Source organism: Prionailurus viverrinus, chromosome C1 (genome assembly GCF_022837055.1).
Source record: "Prionailurus viverrinus isolate Anna chromosome C1, UM_Priviv_1.0, whole genome shotgun sequence".
NCBI lineage: Eukaryota > Metazoa > Chordata > Mammalia > Carnivora > Felidae > Prionailurus > Prionailurus viverrinus.
This window is the reverse complement of record NC_062568.1, coordinates 32,394,110-32,413,373: the sequence shown is the minus strand read 5'-3', so window position 1 is coordinate 32,413,373 and position 19,264 is coordinate 32,394,110. Positions and strand designations below refer to the sequence as shown.

The window sequence follows — 19,264 nt, the reverse complement described above, 5'->3', positions numbered from 1 at the left end:
TGATATAGTATGAACAGTTGGTAAATATAGATGTTATTATTTCAACTTGTGTCTAGCATAATATACTAGCACAAATATACTTGTGTCTAGTATATTTATTTATTTTGAGAGAGAGAGAGAGAGAGAGAGAGAGAGAGAGAGAGCATATGAGCAGGGGAGGGTCAGAGAGAGAGAATCCCAAGCAGGCTCTGCACTGCTAGTGTGGAGTCCGATGCTGGGCTCGAACTCACAAACCCTGAGATCATGACCTGAGCTGAAATCAAGAGTCGGAGGCTTAACCGACTGAACCACCCAGGTGTCCCCGTGTAACATAATTTTTAAAGTAAACAACACGTTGGAGCAAAATATGTTGCTAGTAGTTTGGTGTTGTGGGTGACTTGAGTTTGAGATCTGAAAGTTGAGTGAGTCTTAGATTAGGGAAAACAGGTCTTGAGATATTGGCATTTCTTTGGTGTAATGGTAGTCTGGTGTTTTAACCAAATGCCCTGCGGGATTTAGGGCACCGACAATGAACACCTCATTACTGACCAAACCTCCAAACATTCCTTGTGTTGGAAGCCAAGTTGGCCACTCCTCAATTTAATTATTAATAAGAAGTAGCCATTTCATCTGATAGCTGCCTTACCTTCATTAGTTAAAAAACGACCCATTGGGTGGAGGATGCAGGGCAGTTGCCCCTTTAATAGTGTCTTGCTAAAAGCTATTTGGCCACTGCAGTTGACACAACCTAGAATTCCTGCCAGCATAATTGGGTGCCTAACAGGCTGCTGGATGGGCTAGCCCTGCACATGGCATGACACACTCCTAAAGGGGACAGTTTCAGCCTATTTAAAAGTGTTAACGATTTTGCAGAGAATAAAGATGTCTTTGGTAAAAGGACATGTCTAGACCAGATGCGGTATGGCTGTCATTGGGCTGCAGGGAATGCCATGCACATTGAAAGCTGTGTGAATGGTGCCCTTAAAGTTGTGCAGCCCAGGACCAGATGGCACAAAATACCACTTGTGTGCTGAAACCCTCAGGACTGTGGAGGTGGTTAAGCAGCTGAAGCCATTTTGTGATCAGTTCACTGTGGCCCATTGTTATTACATTTACACTCTTATTCTAGCATTTTTGCAGATTTATTTTTTGGATAGATGAAGTAGCCGATAATTTAAGCAATGTAATCAGTAATTTCTTACAGTGAAATTCCAAGCAAATAGAATGCATTTTAAAAGTGTTCTTTTCGTACTAGTAACTATCTCTATAGTCTTTGTCTGCTGTGGGGTTTGGAGTATCCTGCATCTTTCAGGCTGCTGTGAATGATCTTTTTGAAATGAAAATAGTATGAGCTGGGTAAGTAGAGGTTGCTCTAGAAGCTCCTTCTGTGTTTGGCCTACAGCACTCATGACACTATGAATTCCGATTTCAGGGTCATTTACTATCCAATGAAAGTTAATTTGAGGTATCAGGAACTTTCAAACAGCATTTGTTTTTTGTGCTGATGACCATCCATTACTGAAATTTCATTTGAAATGCAATTAATTATCTTTGTCACCTTGCTAAAGGTTGATACTAATCTTCTGTCCTCTCTTATTAGATCTGTTGACACAGAGGCAAATGATCACAATAATGGGAAGGAAAGAGCAGAGAGCAGGAGAGTCAACAGGCAGTGGCTTCTTACTGTTTTATTGAATGGTTCTTTTGTCAAAATGACTGCAAGAGAATTCTCAGTATGCCAGTCTCATCACACAAACCTAAATTCATGAAGTTTTCTGCACTTGAGTCATATTTTTAAAGTTTAGCTCAGGGGTCTCTATTATTCAGCTCACTGGTGTTGAAGCAATTTTGTTGACATTTTCTGTAAGTGGATTAGGCTCACAGTCATTGCCCAAAGCAGACAGATGGCTTCTTACACAGAACACCCTTGCAGGAACCTATCTTATGGTATCTTCAGAAATATAATGGGTCTGTCACAAGAGATAATGTTTGTCATTAATTTCTTTTGGTGACAGATAACTTCAGTTCATTTTTACTTTCTCACCTGCCTTAAACAAATTGGCTGTTTAACATTTTTTTTATTCCAATAGTGAGCAGTGCTTCGATGTTTTACACTGAGCAATGATGTGACCTCTAAATTACAAACAAGGAAATAAGCTTTTGCACGGGAGAGGGTGATACATTCTGTGGTTTCCCAAGGAACGTTCCCCCATCAATGGAATTATTGCTCTTTTAATTTTAATCATGATGAGGTCTTTCACAGGTTATCAGTCCTGCATTTTATTCTCTGCAACAGATTATTCCCTCTATTTTGCCAACTTGTCTTTTTTAAGTTTCAAAGTGGTTTTTGTTTCCTCTCATTTTGTAAGGTAGAGACAGTACAGTAGATATCTATAACATTGTCATTATTGATAGCAAAATATTGCATTGCTGAAACTTTAAAATTTTCTGTTTATAGGATAATTATAATGCTAACATTCATTAGAGTTTGCCACATATTATTCTAAATTTTCTTTTTTTTTTTTGAACATTTATTTATTTTTGGGACAGAGAGACACAGCAGGAACGGGGGAGGGGCAGAGAGAGAGGGAGACACAGAATCGGAAACAGGCTCCAGGCTCTGAGCCATCAGCCCAGAGCCTGACGTGGGGCTCAAACTCACGGACCGCGAGATCGTGACCTGGCTGAAGTTGGACGCTTAACCGACTGCGCCACCCAGGCACCCCAACCACATATTATTCTAAATAACTCACATGTATTGTGAATACAATTCTTAGAGCCATTTTATGGATGAGGAAACTGAGGCACCAAGTGACTTTGCTCAAGGCCAAAAAGCTAATAAGTGGTTGGAGCCCAGGATTTGAATATAGGTAGGCTGACAGTGGCGGTCACACTATATATTCACCTACAGAATAGCAGTATGGTTACAATTCAAAGCCTCTGGGCCAAACTGCTATTATATGAGAGAAATATGACATCCTTAGAATCAGATGTATTCTTTCATCACTCCTGGAGTTCTGGCTCTGCTCCCCAATTTGTGTGTGCCGCCATCTCGGCCAGCCAATGTATGGGGGAGGTTTTTAGGAGCTTGTGGATACTGCAAGGAGAATCAGTATCCCAGGGAGGTGAGAACTAACAAGTCCTCACATTAATAGCATCCTTTAAAATGTACAGCTAGTGCCTGTAATGAATTTGATTCTCCCATAATCTTCTTTTTTGGATCTGATCATGATGATATCTTTAAAATGAAAACCAATCATCTTCTCCACACTTCTCCCATTCATGAGTCTTCTACCATTGCTTTTATATTTCACTTTTCGGAAAATTTGGCTCAGATTAAAATTATTAAATTCTTGCAAACGCTGTATATACCTTGAAGGCAAAAATCAGACGTCAAAGTGTCAGCACAAAGGAAGTATTTATGTGTGGGACATTCATGGGGTTTTATCACAGGATTTTTTTTTCTTATTTACTTATTTAGGATTTTTTTCATTTTTTTTTTATTTAAAAAAAATTTTTTTTCAACGTTTATTTATTTTTGGGACAGAGAGAGACAGAGCATGAACAGGGGAGGGGCAGAGAGAGAGGGAGACACAGAATCGGAAACAGGCTCCAGGCTCCGAGCCATCAGCCCAGAGCCTGATGCGGGGCTCGAACTCACGGACCGCAAGATCATGACCTGGCTGAAGTCGGACGCTTAACCGACTGCGCCACCCAGGCGCCCCAGGATTTTTTTCATTTTTAAACCAAATAGCTCTTAAGCTATTTTTTTCTTCTCTCCATTTCTAAGATCTATTAGATCACATGGACAACATATCATGTAATGTACCTCGATGCAAAGAAAAATAATACAGTGAAGAAAAAGCATCTGTTGGCCTGGGAAGCAGGCAGTATTAGTTATTTCCTTCATACTTCTTTTCTGTGTGAACTTAGGCAGTATATTTACTTAGTATTCTTCACCTGTAAAGTTGAAAAACATGATAATTGATCTTCGAATATCTCAAAAATGTGAAGTAGTTGCCAAGAACTCTTACTTAGCAGAGGAAAATGATACTGTCACTAAACGATACTTCATTGAGTGTTTTCCACTTTCATTGTTTTTTCTTCAGTATAAACCCAAGGAAACAAAAAAAATTCTACGTTGGTAAAATATAAGGGAAAATGGCATGTATTTGGCCATTTTGGTGCTATGTCACAGAGGCAGTATCCTACTAAAGCACTCTCCCATCCTATCTCTTTCTCTGTCAGCAAGACTATAGGAGGATTGAGGACTCAAAGCAGGTATCAAAAGATCCTTATATCATATTTCACTTGTTATAAGATGCCAAAAAAGAAACGAAGATGCTTCTGTGTCTCAAATTGTTGCTCAGATGTGTCTTAAACAGGAGAGACTTGTTTGATCCCCTAGGCTACATGTTCTCACCACATCACCTTCCTGTAAGCGCACAGCACCACTTGTGATTAGACATAATTTTATTTTTGTGGCTTTTGGATTTATGTTTGTATCCCTTACTAGACCTCAATTCTATGCGGGAGGAAAGGGCATCTGTGCTTACCGTCTTACCCAGAGTCTAGCCCTGCAGTTCTTAATGCGTGCAGTACTGCCCTCTAGAGGGCACTTTGGAAAATTGAGGAGGTGATGGAAGAATTCTCTGGAGGTATTTAGTGGGAGCAGCCAGGAATGCTGGGTGTCCTGCACTGTGCAGGACAGGGCAACATAAAGAACAGTTGCCCTCGTCTTGCAAGACTTTAAGTCCTGCCTTACTAAATCATCTAAAATCAGAGTACTTTAGTACACGATATTAATCTTTTTACAAGAAGTTATGTGAAAGGCCCAGTATCCGAGGAAAACATAGTTACTGAGAGGCATGTCTAAATGAATGAAGATATTGTTTCTAAATTATTGAATAATTTATTCACTCTGGCAATTCTGTCTACTTAATTGTATGATTGCTATACAGTAAGCAATTTTGGAACAAACTGGGAAGTGAGTTACTGGTTTTAATTTGATACTTTGTTATTATTGACAATCCATGGTAGACATCCCACAGTGTCCTGTGAAGTAGAAGCTGATATCATCAATCACAAGAAAAACATCCTTTGAGATACCTTTGAAGATTTGGCAGCTCTGGTAGGGTGTATGAATATTATTTATTTGCTCACTTGTGGACTATCAGACTTTTTCTCCATGGTGAGAGTCTGTACTTGTCTTGGTATGTTATCCCTATCTTAAAAAAATTTTTTTTTTAATGTTTTTATTTTATTTTTGAGAGAGAGACAGAGTGTGGGCAGGTGAGGGACAGAGAGAGAGGGAGACACAGAATCTGAAGCAGGCTCCAGGCTCTGAGCTGTTGGCACAGAGCCTAATGTGGGGCTTGAACTCACGGACTGTGAGATTATGACCTGAGCTGAAGTTGGATGCTTAACTGACTGAGCCACCCAGGCACCCCATGCTATCCCTATCTTAATTAAAGTTATTTTCCTTTCTTCTTTTATTATATGCAAATAATGTGATCTGTTGCCATTATTTGTTTTTATGCTAGTGTCTATCTGGTGCATCTGCATTGTCATTTTCCTATATTCTTTGTGTGTGTGGAATGGCATCTGATCTCTTTGTTTCTCTGTTGAATTTAATGAATTCATATTAAGTAAGTTCAGGCCCCTGCCTACTTCATTATGGTTTCTTGTGTGCCTGCCTGTTTAAATATTATAATACATATTATTTTGTTTTAAATGACCATTCTTTTATTTCTCTTTACAGTGTAGCTAGGAATACTATTTTTACTTCATTTTTAATGTATATAACTAGCTTATATTAGTTTTGACTTTCATTATATGATAGTAAAGGGAGCCTTGCAAAATATTTGTTTTAAAGAACCTTGGTTTTGAGAGAGCTGGGGCCCACAAGTCAAAGACAAAATGCCCTGTGTATAGAATATGTTTAATAAATATTTTCTTGATGAACAAATAGATGAATAAGGCAAAAGTGAAGACGTAAATCTTTGTTGATAGTTAAGGGAGACTACCATGGCTCCTAAATCAAAGGAAGGAGGTGGGTGTGTCTTCGTTCACACACGCATAGCTGAGAACGACATACAGTAGGGACAACAAATGGGAATTGGAGGTATTGAATTCTATACTTCTTAAGTTCTGGTCAACAAGTGCATCTCAGTGCAATAGATTTTATTGAGGAATGCGATGTTACCCATCACAAATGGCATATGTTGTCAGCACTGTTGCTGCTGGATTGTTATTACTATTATTATTATTATTACCACAGTAAGTTAGTTAACACATTTATCAACTCACATAGTTACCTTTTTTTTGTGGTGATAACTGTTAAGATTTACTTTCCTAGCAACTTCCAAGTATATAATACAGTATTGTTAACTGTCGTCACCATGCTGTATGTTAAATTTCAAGGACTTACTCATCTTGTAATTGAAAATTTATACCCTTTGACCACTTTCACCTTTTTTCTCTATCCCTTGCCCCGGGCAGCCATCAAACTATGTTTTGTTTCTATGAATTCTGTTTTTTTTTAAGGTTACACATAAAAGTGAGATCATCCGGCATTTGTCTTTCTCTGTCTGACTTACTTCATTTAGTATAATGCCCTTGAAATGTCTCCATCTTGTTGAAAATGGTGGGATTGCCTTCTTTCTCATAGCTGAATAATATTGCATTATATATGCAACATCTTTTGAAATGTCATTAGATGCTATATATAGTATATGGATAATATATTAAAGAAGATATATATTATATACATATATATTAGAGATACATATATATTAAGGAAGATATATTAAAGATCTATTCGTGGGGCGCCTGGGTGGCGCAGTCGGTTAAGCGTCCGACTTAAGCCAGGTCACGATCTCGCGGTCGGGGAGTTCGAGCCCCGCGTCAGGCTCTGGGCTGATGGCTCAGAGCCTGGAGCCTGTTTCCGATTCCGTGTCTCCCTCTCTCTCTGCCCCTCCCCCGTTCATGCTCTGTCTCTCTCTGTCCCCAAAATAAATAAACGTTGAAAAAAAAAATTAAAAAAAAAAAAAGATCTATTCGTTTGATGGACACTCAGATTGTTTCCATGTCTTGGGTATTGCAAATAATGCTGTAATGGGCATGATGGTGAGAATATCTTTTCAAGATCCTGATTTCATTTCCTTTAGATATATACCCAGAAGTGGAATTGCTGGATTATATAGTAGTTCTATTTTTAATATTTTTGAGGAAGCTCCATGCCCTTTTACATAGTGGATGTACCAGTTCACCTTTCCAGCAGTGCACAGATGTTCCCTTGTCTCTATATCCTTGCTGGTGCTTGTTATCACTTGTCTTTTTGATAATAATTATTTTGATATTAGTTATTCTAACAAGTGTAAGGTAGTTTTGAGTAGCATTTCCCTGATGATTAATGGTGTTGAGCACCTTTTCATATACCTTTTGGGCATTTGTATGTCTTCTTTGGAAAAATGTTTATTTTATTTTTTTTTTTTTAAATATATATATGTGTATGTATATAGAAAGAACCAAGAGCAAAGACCTGAACACAAAACCTAGCCCTGCCCCAGCGGCTCCCCCCACCCCCACACCCTTTTCCAAAAACAACCAAGAAAAAAAAGTTTATAAAAATATCTTGCAGGAATTCTTTAAAGTTTACAGTAGCTTGCCGGCGCTGCATCCACCGGCCTGCCCCCCGCCGCCCCCCAGCGCTCCGACGGCTCCCTCCTCAGGCCCCGCCCTGCCCAAGACACACAGATGGCAGGAGGACGCTGCTGCTGCCCCTTCCCTGAACAGAGAAGTGAAAGAAAATAAGTTAAAACAGCAAATAAATAATACTGATCTCGGCCAGCCGTGGAGCAGGCAGGCGGCTCCGGTGCCTGCAGGGTCAGGGTCCACCCGGGCCAGGCAGGGTCGCCAAGCGCGAGAGCACGCTGCAGCCCCAGGCGAGCGGGGAAGGGGGGGGGGGGGGGAGGGGGCGGGTGGACGCGAGCGAGCGGCGGGGCGGGCGGGCGGCTGCAGGCAACAGGTCTGTTGCCCATTTTTTAATCAGATTATTTATTTTTTTGTTATTGAGTTAAATATTTTGAATATATATATATATATATATATATATATATATATATAAAGAGAGAGAGTTCTTTATGTATTTTGGATATTAACCTCTTATCAGCTGTATGGTTTGCAAATATTTCTCCCACTCAGTAGGTTGCCTTTTCATCTTGTTGATTGTTTCTTTTGCTGTGAATTGCTGTGAAGAGCGTTTTAGTTTGATGTTGTCCCACTTGCTTGTTTTGGCTTTTGTTGCTTGTGCTTTTGGTGCCATACTGTTTTAATTACTGTAGTTTTGTATTATAGCTTAAAATCAGGAAGTGTGATGCCTCCAGCTTTGTTCTTTCTCAGAGTTGCTTTGGCTTTACAACCTTTTGTGATTCCATGTGAATTTTAGAATTGTTTTTCTTGTTCTTATATTACCATTGGAATTTTGATAAGGATTGCATTGATTCTATAGATGATGTTGGGTAGCATGGGTATTATAATATTAATTCTTCTAACCCATAAACATGAGATATCTTTCCATTCATTTGTGTCTTCTTCAATTTCTTTTATCAATATTTGGTAGTTTTCAGTGTGCAGATCTTTCACCTCCTTGGCTAAATTTATTTTTAAGTATTTTATTGTTTTTGGTGTTATTGTAAATTGGATTGTTATTTTTATTTATTTTTTCTGATAGTTTATTGTTAACCAATAAACAACTGATTTTTGTGTGTTGATTTTGTATTCTGCAACTTTAATGAATCCATTTATTAGCTCTAACAGTTATTTGGTGTAGTCTTTAGGGTTTTCCATATATAAGATAACGTCTTCTGCAATCAGAAAGAATTTTGCTACTTCCTTTCTGATTTGGATACTCTTTTTCTTCTCTCTCTCTCTCTCTCTCTCTCTCTCTTTCTGTCTTTCTTTCTAAAGTTTATTTTTAGAGAAAGAGAGAGAGCAGAAGCAGGAAAAGGGCAGAGAGAGATAGAGAATCCCAAGCAGGCTCTGCATCATCAGGGCAGAGCCCAATGAGGGGCTTGATCTCACAAACTGAGAAATCATAACCTGAGCTGAGACCAAGAGTCAGATGCTCAACTGACTGAGCCACCTAGACACTTTTTCTTTCTTTCTTTCTTTCTTTCTTTCTTTCTTTCTTTCCTTCTCTCTTTTGCTCTCTTTTTCTTTCTTTCTTTTCTTTTTTTGCCTAACTGCTCTGGCTAGGATTTACAGTACTATGTTGAATAGGACTAGTGGGAATGGGCACCCTTGTCTTGTTCCTGATCTTAAAGGAAAAGCTTTCAACCTTTCACCATTGAGTATAATGTTACTTGTAGTCTTGTCAGATATGACCTATGTTATACTGAGGTGTGTTCCTTCTATACTCAGTTTGTTGAGAGTTTTTATCATGAAAGGATGCTGAATTTTGTCAAAAGATTTTTGTGCATCTATTGAGATGATTGTGATTTTTATCTTTCATTTTATTACAGTGGTGTAATTAAAATTATTAGTGAGTAGTATTTAAATAATGTTAAACTACTTCATTTATATATATACTAAACAATACAAAGATAATTTCTTCTATATTAAAAACTATTTTTAAAAAACATGGCTAATGCAAAGATATTATGCTTAAGACACAGTTACCATTTTGAAGTAAATAAGGTTCTTCATTCCTTCAACATTCAAGTTAGTCAAGATTTCTTGATGAGAAAGATATTGTAACAATGGAGGATGTTATTTGAAAAATAAATGTGGAAAAAGATCTTATTTGCTAGGTCTTACATATGCTTTCAAATTTAACTTTCAAATATAATTTTCATTATATTGAATTTCAACAGATTCTAACTTCAAATTTTTTTGTAGCCTTTTGAATAATTGTGCTTATTAGACATGTCATGCTGCTTTAGTTTGCAATGTTGTCTTCTCTTTGAGAAGTACAAGAGAAATACCTCTGTCATGACATCACCACATTTTTGATCTGCTATTTTAATTTCTCAAATCAAGGACATTGTAGTAGTTATTTCTACCTCATTGGAGTAAAACATTTGACCTCTTCAGATAATACAGAAATTCCCCAAAAGCATGGTTTTTGAACTAGTAAGGTGGTAATAGGGCACCACCTACCACTACATGGTTTTGTCCAACAAACGGTAGCTGGAACAAATAAAGAGCTGTTAATTCCACCATACTGTCTATGGTTGACTTTTACCATAGTATTGTTGTCCGTGGCTATTGACACTAACTGTAGGTGTGGACCCCCACATGAAAGAATACCAGTGTATTGAGTATGTGCTGAAAAATACCATACAAGTCTGCCAGGAGACAGAGCTACATTTGTTTATGTGTGTGGATGTGTATGTGAGAGCTTCTTTAAATATTTGTGGTGTGCTCTGAGATGACCCACGCATTTCCTTCACACGTGACACGGGCACTAGTCGTGATGTTCTCCTGCTCTTGTATGCACTAATAACACAAGGGATAGTGCAGTTCATGGGAAAAATGGGTGTGGAGGAGTCATGGATGTCTTTGGTAAATTATTCTGCCAGATTGTAGCCAAAGTTATTTTCAAATTAGTGTTGGGGAGGGGGAGGGAGCTGCCTTTCTTAGTAAGATGAGGAATAATGCAAATCCTAAATATCTTTTGAGAAGTAATAAAATACATTCCTAATAGATAACTTACAAATATATAACTACTAAGTTTACTTGCATTTAGAATTCCAGCCCTTTTTATGATTGTGATATAATGAGATAATCTATGCAAATTTGCTTATAGTTCATATACTAAGTGTTCAATAAGTGTTAGCTTCTGTTTTGGATTGTGATGATATTTTATTGTCAACAATAAAGTTATTGGCAGTAATAAAAATTGTAGTGGTATTGTACAGCAGCCCCATTTACAGTTTAAATTGCATCAGATATTTCTTGACTTTCAGGATTTTAATTGCAACCTAATGCAGTTGCAAGGATTTGGTTATGACTGCTTAATCTCTCTTTTTTAAAAAAAGCTAATTAATCATCACTAATTTTTAGATTCAAAACCTCTATAGTGATCTCTCTATGGTTTTCTGTGATGCCAAGTGTTACTGTTTAAATGTGCTGGGATTTCCATGGACTCTTAATTTTGAGAGCCAAATAAATGTGGAGGCTGAATTGTGGCTATTGCCCTTGAGACTTTCGATAGTCCTAATGTCCCATGAGCATCAGTCTGCCTGAGATGCCCTCTATTATTCTTACTTTTCTTTGGGTTAAATCAGTCCTCTTTTTTTCTGAAGCATCCCTAACATCAGAGGAGAGAAACCACAAATTGCCACGAGATCACTAGAATATCCAAACATCAGCAGCAGCTTGACATTTCTTTCAAGTTGAGTGTTCAGTGATCAAATTGTACATTAATTTTACATTTCAGGCCATAACAATCCAAGATTTATTTGAGTATCTAATAATATTCAGTTTATATAATTCCAAGTAAAGTTCCCTTCTCTCCTTTTTCCTCCTTTCCCAAGACCTGTGTTTGAGGAAATATTTTGAGCATATTTCTTTAGAAATGCCTGTTACAATACTCCTTAAATACATACTACACATGAATACCTTCAAATTGATTAGCTGATCTGAATACCTAATACATGTTGTAGGAAATGATACACAGGACAACGACGTTTTGACAGAGGAGATACTGTAGAAGCTGGCTAGTTAGAAGTTTGAGAGGGCGTGTAACAGAGTAAAGAGAGGGATGCTAGTTGGCCAGGGGAAAGTGCTGCACATATAAAGGGAAAAAGCACTAAAAAGGAATGCCAAGTTGGGGGTTGTTAGCAATAAACTTCACTCTTTAATACAATAGTATAAGTCTTTTCTGGTCCTGATATCCTAATAGGGAGGACTCCAGGAGCCGCAGAACAGAAAGATGACCTTTATTCCCCCTTTTTAAAATAATAGGGAACAAAATTTTTATGTAAATATTTCAATGTAAAATCATTATAACTTGGTCTTTCACTTTGTCTTCTTCTGTTAGTTAACAATTAAATTTCTCTTTCTCTTTTTTTCTTCTCGTATCATTCAGCCAGGATGTGTCGTCTCCTGGTTTTTAGGAGATGACGTAGTTGTGTTTTCGTGCACTGGCACAAACTGTTTTCTCCAATTGCCCATTGTTTTCTAGAGAGACTGACTTCTGTGTACCAGAACCGGCACAGTCTGGCATTTAGGCCTGGATGCCACCTCTCAGAACTGATGAAATGCCATTCTGGCTGATTAATTAGATACGTTTCACAACCTGTTGGAGGATAAGGGACGTGAAGCATTCTGCATTAGTAGCTTGAGAATTTTGAGATTTTTCTCCTTCTCTTACAATTAGGAAAGATGCCAATTTTGCTTTTGTTGTAATTTTAAAATGTTTTGTGAAAATTTCAAAACTAAAAGGAAAATGATGTCTTAAAAGTAACACTGAAAATGAGTCTGGATATGATCTCTTCATTAATACAGTTTGGTTTTTAAAGGAATCTTTCAATTTGTAAATCCAGTAGCAATACACATATCTCTGTAAAACAGACTCTTGCAGGTGCATTTAAAAATGTTTTTGATGTTTATTTTGGGGGGGGTGCAGAGAGAGAAGGAGACACAGAATCTGAAGCAGGCTGAGCTGTCAGCACAGAGCCTGATGCGGGGCTCGAACCCACAAACAGTGAGATCATGACTTGAGCTGAAGTCTGATGTCCAACTGACTGAGCCACCCAGCCGCCCCATTGCAGGTGCATTTTAAGCAAATTAGTCAAATTTATCTGTTAACATATGTACAGTACCAGGGTATTCATTATAGTAATAGACTGCGATACTCGCTCTTTCGTATCACCTTATAGCATAGTTTACTTGTGATTATTTCAATTACAAACAGTTTTTCAACATATTTTCTTTAATCTTTAAAACTGTGAGGAAGGCAGAAGGATATTTTCTTGTTTATAGAAGAGAAAATAGCCCAAGGAGAAATTGTTGGAGCTGAAAGCAAAACTAAGATAATTTGACTTGTGTCCCTGTCAGCATGTCCTTGGTATACCTGATCTTCCTGACTCCAACTGTCTCTTCTGAGTTCTGTCAGACTTGCCACGTGAGCAGTGATTCTCTTTATATCTGTGTTGTTTTCGTGGGTAACAATAAATAGGAGGCTTTCATGTGCTTTGTAGAGTGCGCAATTTTCCTTGAAGAGATGTCATATCATGTAGTGCTTGAGACTGCAGACTTTGGAGGGGCGCCTGGGTGGCTCAGTTGGTTTAGCATCCGACTTCAGCTCAGGTCATGATCTCACAGTTCGTAGGTTCAAGCCCCGCATTGGACTCTGTGCCGACAACTCCGAGCCTGGAGCCTGCTTCAGATTCTGTGTCTCCCTCTGTCTGTGCCCCTCCCCCACTCACACTTTCTCTCTCTCAAAAAAAAAAAAAAGACTCTAGAACCCACTGCTGGGCTGTATTTGAACCCCAGCTCTACCACTTAGCAGCTGCATGATGCTGGGAAAGGTGACTGCTCTGGGCCTCAGTGTTTTTTCATCAATAAACCGAGAATAAGAAAAGTGCCTATGTTCTTAGGGATGTTGTGACAGTTGAATGAATGAACATATGTAAAGCATAAAAAAGAGTGCCAGCACAGAGTAAGCACTTCACACATTATTATGATTACTTAAGAATTGCATTTTTTTGGAGTGGACGTGACTTTATCTTGCAGTGTCCAGAGGGGACTCATTATGTCTGCATTAAACAGAACCGACTTCCCAAATTCTGCTTGTGTAGTGAATATTTTTCCCTTAGAAAATCCATCTCTATCTGACAGAGTGTTCATTTTCTTGCCTTGAGTCTTAGTCTAAAGTATAAATATGGTGTGTGGAATAGGGCACTGAACCAAGGTACGAGACCGGGACTTTAGTCCCAGCTCATTTACCAGCTGTGACCTTGGGTCAGTCACTAAACCTCCTCAGGCTCAGCCTCTTTGCTCCTCACAAGAAGGCTAGACTATAAGACTTCCGAGTCCACTTATCAAATCCCTTTCTGTGATTGAGGTGATCGGGGCAAGTCCACTTTAACAAAAATATTAGGCAGAGCCCTCCTTATGCATCCCGTTTCGTTAAATCCTGTTATTAGAAGGATTTAGCTATTATTACGTAGGTAGTATTGGGAAGTGCCTGTGTAGATTTTGGGGAATGAAATATTCTAAGGCGTTTTTAACACAAGTTTCCTCAAAATGCTTAAGGAAAAACCATTCATCAAATTAAGCAGCGTATCATGGAGCACCTTGGATAAAATAGGTGACGTATCCTTTGGCCGAGTCTCTGCTTTGTGGCGCAATCAGTGTAAACTCCGCTTCTTCCCACATTGTCCTTTGCAGTTCAGGGTCACCTTACCAGGCACTGCAGTGAGAATGGAGAGGAGAAAGAGAAGGGACTCTTGTGTCTGTGCACCGGGGGAAAAGGTGCCGGCTTCCCCACACTTGCTCCTTCAGGCTTCTGAGCCAGCATCAGCTTATACATCGATCATTATAACGAAGAACTAAAATGAGAAATAAAAATAAGGAGAAAAAGTCTTTCTTGAGCAGTGATGTAACTGACAGCTGATGATTTCCTGTGATCCTCCTTTACTTTTTGTTTTGAAGGACATGTGAACCTCTGGAGCCTTTTTTCTCCATCAGCCAGATGGGAACACTGTCCTTAAGGACAATGTGGGTAAAGACAGAAGGAATGTGGGTAACTAATAACTTATTAAAAGACAGATTGCAAGGATAACCCAATATATAAACCCCAGCTCGCCAAGCATGGTGGTGTGTGATTTACGTCACAGAAGATGTTTGGGTTTGTAAACTCTTGTACACTGAAGGGCAACTTTCAGTTCTTTGAAGAAGAGCTTCCTTCCTTGATTTCTCCCAAGCCTAGGAATGCTGGGCCTGGGTGGGACAGGGGTTGCAGCAGTGTGCAAAGTCTCAGACCATGGTGAGGGAAGGGTGGATTGTCCTCAGTAATTCAGAGGAGCCCCCCACCCTCGCCCTGAGGTTGCTCCTTATTACAGGAATCTCAAGGGGGTGCTGTCAACCACAGAGCTGATCAGGATCAGGTTGAGGTCCTTGGCTTAAAGAGCAAAGACCCTCAACAGTGCTAGAAAAGAACCTGGGGATAATGCCTTGAAAAAGTGAGCTCTCAGGGTCTGGGTCTGTTTCCTCACTGAGTAATAGCACTAACATATAGAGTGATATCACTCAGGATATGCCTGGTGCATAACTTTCTTCTTTGGTGTATATTTCTACTTGTTTGCAGGGCCAAGGAGATCTGTTGAAGAATGCCAAGAATGAAGCTGTAGAAAACATGAAGCAGATCCAGCTGGCGTGCTTGTCTTGTGGACTTAGTAAGGCACCTAGCAGTTGTGCCGAGGCCAAGAGCAAACGCAGCCTGGAAGCCATAGAGGAGAAGGAGAGTGGCGAGGAGAACGGGAAGCTGTGACCCTGAGCAGTACCGACACACTCACCCATCCTTCCTCTTGAGGACTCTGGTTTTTCTTTCTGGTTTTCTTTCTGTAAGCTTTATAGAAATTCACAAAAAGGTACCCTCTATGGGGTGTTGGACATAGACAGATATTTTCACAATGTCAGTATTTTAATGTAGTTAATTTATCTAAGTTAAAAGCTTTAGTAGTAGTGTTTAAGATACTGAGATGAGTGTACATACCCATGTGTGGATGTGAGTGGGAGTGTGTGTGTGTGTGTGTATGTGTGTGTGTGTGTGTGTGTGTGTATGAGAGAGAGAGAGAAAGAGAAAGAGAGAAAGAGAGAGACAGAAAGTGAAGTGAGAGAGAAAAAGAGAGGGAGAGAGATTGAGATCCTGTGAAAATCTATTCTATGTTGCATTATTCATTTAGTAAGTTATTATGTTATCATTTTGGGGCAAATTTGTTAATCTGAAATTCTAAAGAGCACTTACTATAACCTGTTGCTGTGTTTAATTTTACTTCTCTACCTTCTTCATTTAATTTAGAGATCTTAACATAGGTTATTATCAAAGGAAGCCAAATTTACCAGTGCATAGATGTTTTGATAGACTAAATATAGATTAGAAAAATTCCTAAGAATCACAGTAGAAATAAAAGTGAGTGAAAGATTAAAAAATGATCAGAATTTCTAAGAGAATCAGCAAAATCATTTCTTCACTTAGAAACTCTTTAAACTATTTATTAAATAAAATCAAATTTTAGAAAGTTTTTTTGTGGTTGTATATTAAACATGTATGATTTCAGTGGAAAAGCTGATCATAAGTGAATTTATACCCACCTACATGGAACTCTGAAACACAGTGAGAGCTCTGTTGTAATTAGGACTTTGATGTGACCTTATTTTCAGTTATGAAATGTCAAGGTTGAGATCTTTAGGAAGGCCTCATTCTTCCAGACTGGGAGTCTAGCATTCATCTATAACAGACATGAGCAGCTAGGAGGTCTTGGCTTTTATTAAATATAATTTATTGTACTAAATTTAAATTTAAAGACATTTTAACATACATTGTTCAACCACATCATCATGTTGAATTGACATAAATTCCGTGGGTCAGATAACATCTTTGTGATGATTTAAGAGCTAACTTATTACAAAATATGATATAATTTTAATACATGAACAAAAATATACATACAAAAGAAGCAAACTAATTATGGTACATTTATAATTGCATCCAGATAATTTTTACCCTTATATCTTCATAAAGAACTTGAGTGTAATATGTTTGTTACTTCCACCAGAACTAAATGTTCTATGGTTATGAAAATATATTTATTTAAAACATTGCTTTTATTTTGAAAAGCTTCTTAATTAATTTGATTAACAAATATGCAAGTTTGGGGGAAACTAGGGAAGATAATTGTTAAAATTTTTGCAATTATAAGCATCTTCTATAGCTACTCTGTTAAGTTTTTTTCTGACTTCTTAACACTATTATGTTCATGTTGCACATTACTGAAAGTAAAGATATGAAACAACACTTTTATGGTTCTCTTTTATTATGAATTCTTTGAAAAGAGAAAAATAATGAAAATGAGTTATTATATTAAAAATATCTCAAAGGGTATGATATTTTCATGAACCAAATGTGAAATTTCTCCTTGGGTTTAAAACTGGGTGTTTAGCGAGGTTCATGAGCTCATTTTAAGGTAGGTTTTCAAGGGTACTATAATTGCCTGAAAAAATTTCTTTACACTCCATTATATTTAACCTGCACAGTAAAAGCAATAGTGGAATGTAGTATCTAACCTCCTTATGATAAAAAAAAAGAGGTGATAGAGACAAAAACAAAATCCACTTTACATCAGCTAATTGGTTGGTTTCACCGGTGGACCTCTTCACCTCCCTGAATTCCATTCAAAGAAGTACATGCCTTTACTGGTGGTATGGAGAGGTGGGAAGAAAAGACAAAGGGTAAAAACTCTCAAAGAATATTATTAATTTCTTAATTTGAGGCTCAAAGCTAATCCTTAAAAGTGGCTTCTGTAGTTTATTCCAATTGTCCTAGAGCTCCACTTACAGGAGCTTACTCAAATGTTCTTGGACTGTTTTTGTTTTTAGTTTAAATAAATTGAGTCTGGGGGAAAAAAGTATTTCTGAGAACATGATATGGGTTCCACCTTGCTCCTTCTGGCAATGGGTTGTCTACCAGTCTCTACTCCACTGCATTGGGTCTGATTGCTAGCCAGGGAGTGAAGGGTGGGGCAGGGTGGAGCTTCAGATTTTGAGAATAGAGAAGTTACAAGGGAAACATATTTCCTGTAATGGTCTTGCCTCTGGATGGAATTATAGAAACAAAGCAAACTTCTTACATTATTACATTCTACCAGTGTCTGTCTTCTTTCCAGACTTGCACTGTAGTAGAAAAATCCTCCTTCCACCTGCTTAGCTTTTGATGATACTAGGAATGTAATGGTACATATTAATTCAATTTTTGTTTATTAGTTTTTACATTACCAATGTGATATGAAGCAGAGATGGTAGGTGTTATCACTGACAGAGCCACTGATAAAGTGAATGGAAGATTTGACTTTAGATTCTGGTCTGTCTGATTTTATATGGAAGAGTATTTGTTCAGTGGTTTTGATTTTTTAATTTAGTTCTCAAAATTTTAAACTAAACTATCAACTCTTTCCTTTATAACCACCAATGAAAAGAACTTTATTGTATTCTTTGATAATAAAATACTAATGATCAATATAAAAATGCAACAATACAGATATATACAAAAATCACCCACTAGTAACATTATGGATTTATATCCATTCAGACACTGTTTAGAGTTTATACATCTAAATGTACTTTCATTTTTAAGAAAATTGAGATCACCTTATATAAAGTGTTTTTTGTAACAGTCTTTCCACACAATAAAAACAATACATTATGAATCTCTTTCTATGTCAATGAATATATCTGTACATTGGAGCTCTCAGCCTTTGAATACAATCTAGTCCACAAATGTATTTTATGTGACTGCTGAATCTTTTTCAAAAAGTTTTAAACAATAGACAACTTTTAAAAATCATGAGATTTCACATAAGAATTTAATTTTCTACTTCTAAAAGATTGGGTATTCTGACAACACTAGACGTCCTTCTGCACCTCCCCACATGTTACTTGTCATTAATTAATTGGAGTTGGCCTCTCCAAAAGAGGCATGTGCTGTCCAGTTTGCCAAAGAGCTTCTTCATTCGTTTATGTTACATCTTGCCTCTGTAGATGTCTTAGGTGGTGATTCTTGATCCAGATTAGTATTAGTGTCTTATTATGTGGATTACTATAATATGTTAAACAATCCCCTATTGTTAGACTTTTCTCTCCTAATTTCTTGTTATGCAAGCATTGCAGTGATGAAAATCATTTTTTCAAAGTGGTACAATTTTTTTCTTTAAGACAAATTTCTAGAAGTGGAATTTTTGGGTCAAAGGTTATATAGATGATTTTTAGGGATTTTGTGATACATTGCCAAATAGTCTCCAAAAAAACTTGTCCAATTTAAATTCCCACCAGGAGTTTATGAGAGTGCTCAAATCTTGGCTAATACCAAATGTAATTATTGTTATTTATGTCTTTGCCAATCTGCTAGCTTAAAAAATCTTATTTCTCTTTATCCTCTACTCTCTAGTGAGATTGAACACATATTAGTATATTGATTGACTTCAGATAATTTTATATAGATAGTTATAATTTTTCTGATTGCTTTTGAGTGGGATGGTAACTTTTAATCTGTTTATTA

At 37.6% G+C, this 19,264-nt stretch overlaps 1 protein-coding gene across 3 annotated transcripts in view; it reads left to right on the top strand.

Annotated features, from left to right (window-relative positions):
- Positions 1 to 18,541, top strand: part of PLCL1 (phospholipase C like 1 (inactive)) — a 350,469-nt gene extending 331,928 nt beyond the window's left edge. For all 3 annotated transcript variants that reach the window (XM_047873348.1, XM_047873352.1, XM_047873349.1), the window contains exon 6: positions 15,299 to 18,541. In XM_047873348.1, coding sequence (XP_047729304.1) covers positions 15,299 to 15,481 — 183 coding nt within the window. In that variant the 3' untranslated portion in view covers positions 15,482 to 18,541. The remainder of the gene's footprint in view (positions 1 to 15,298) is intronic.
- Positions 18,542 to 19,264: the final 723 nt, after the last annotated feature.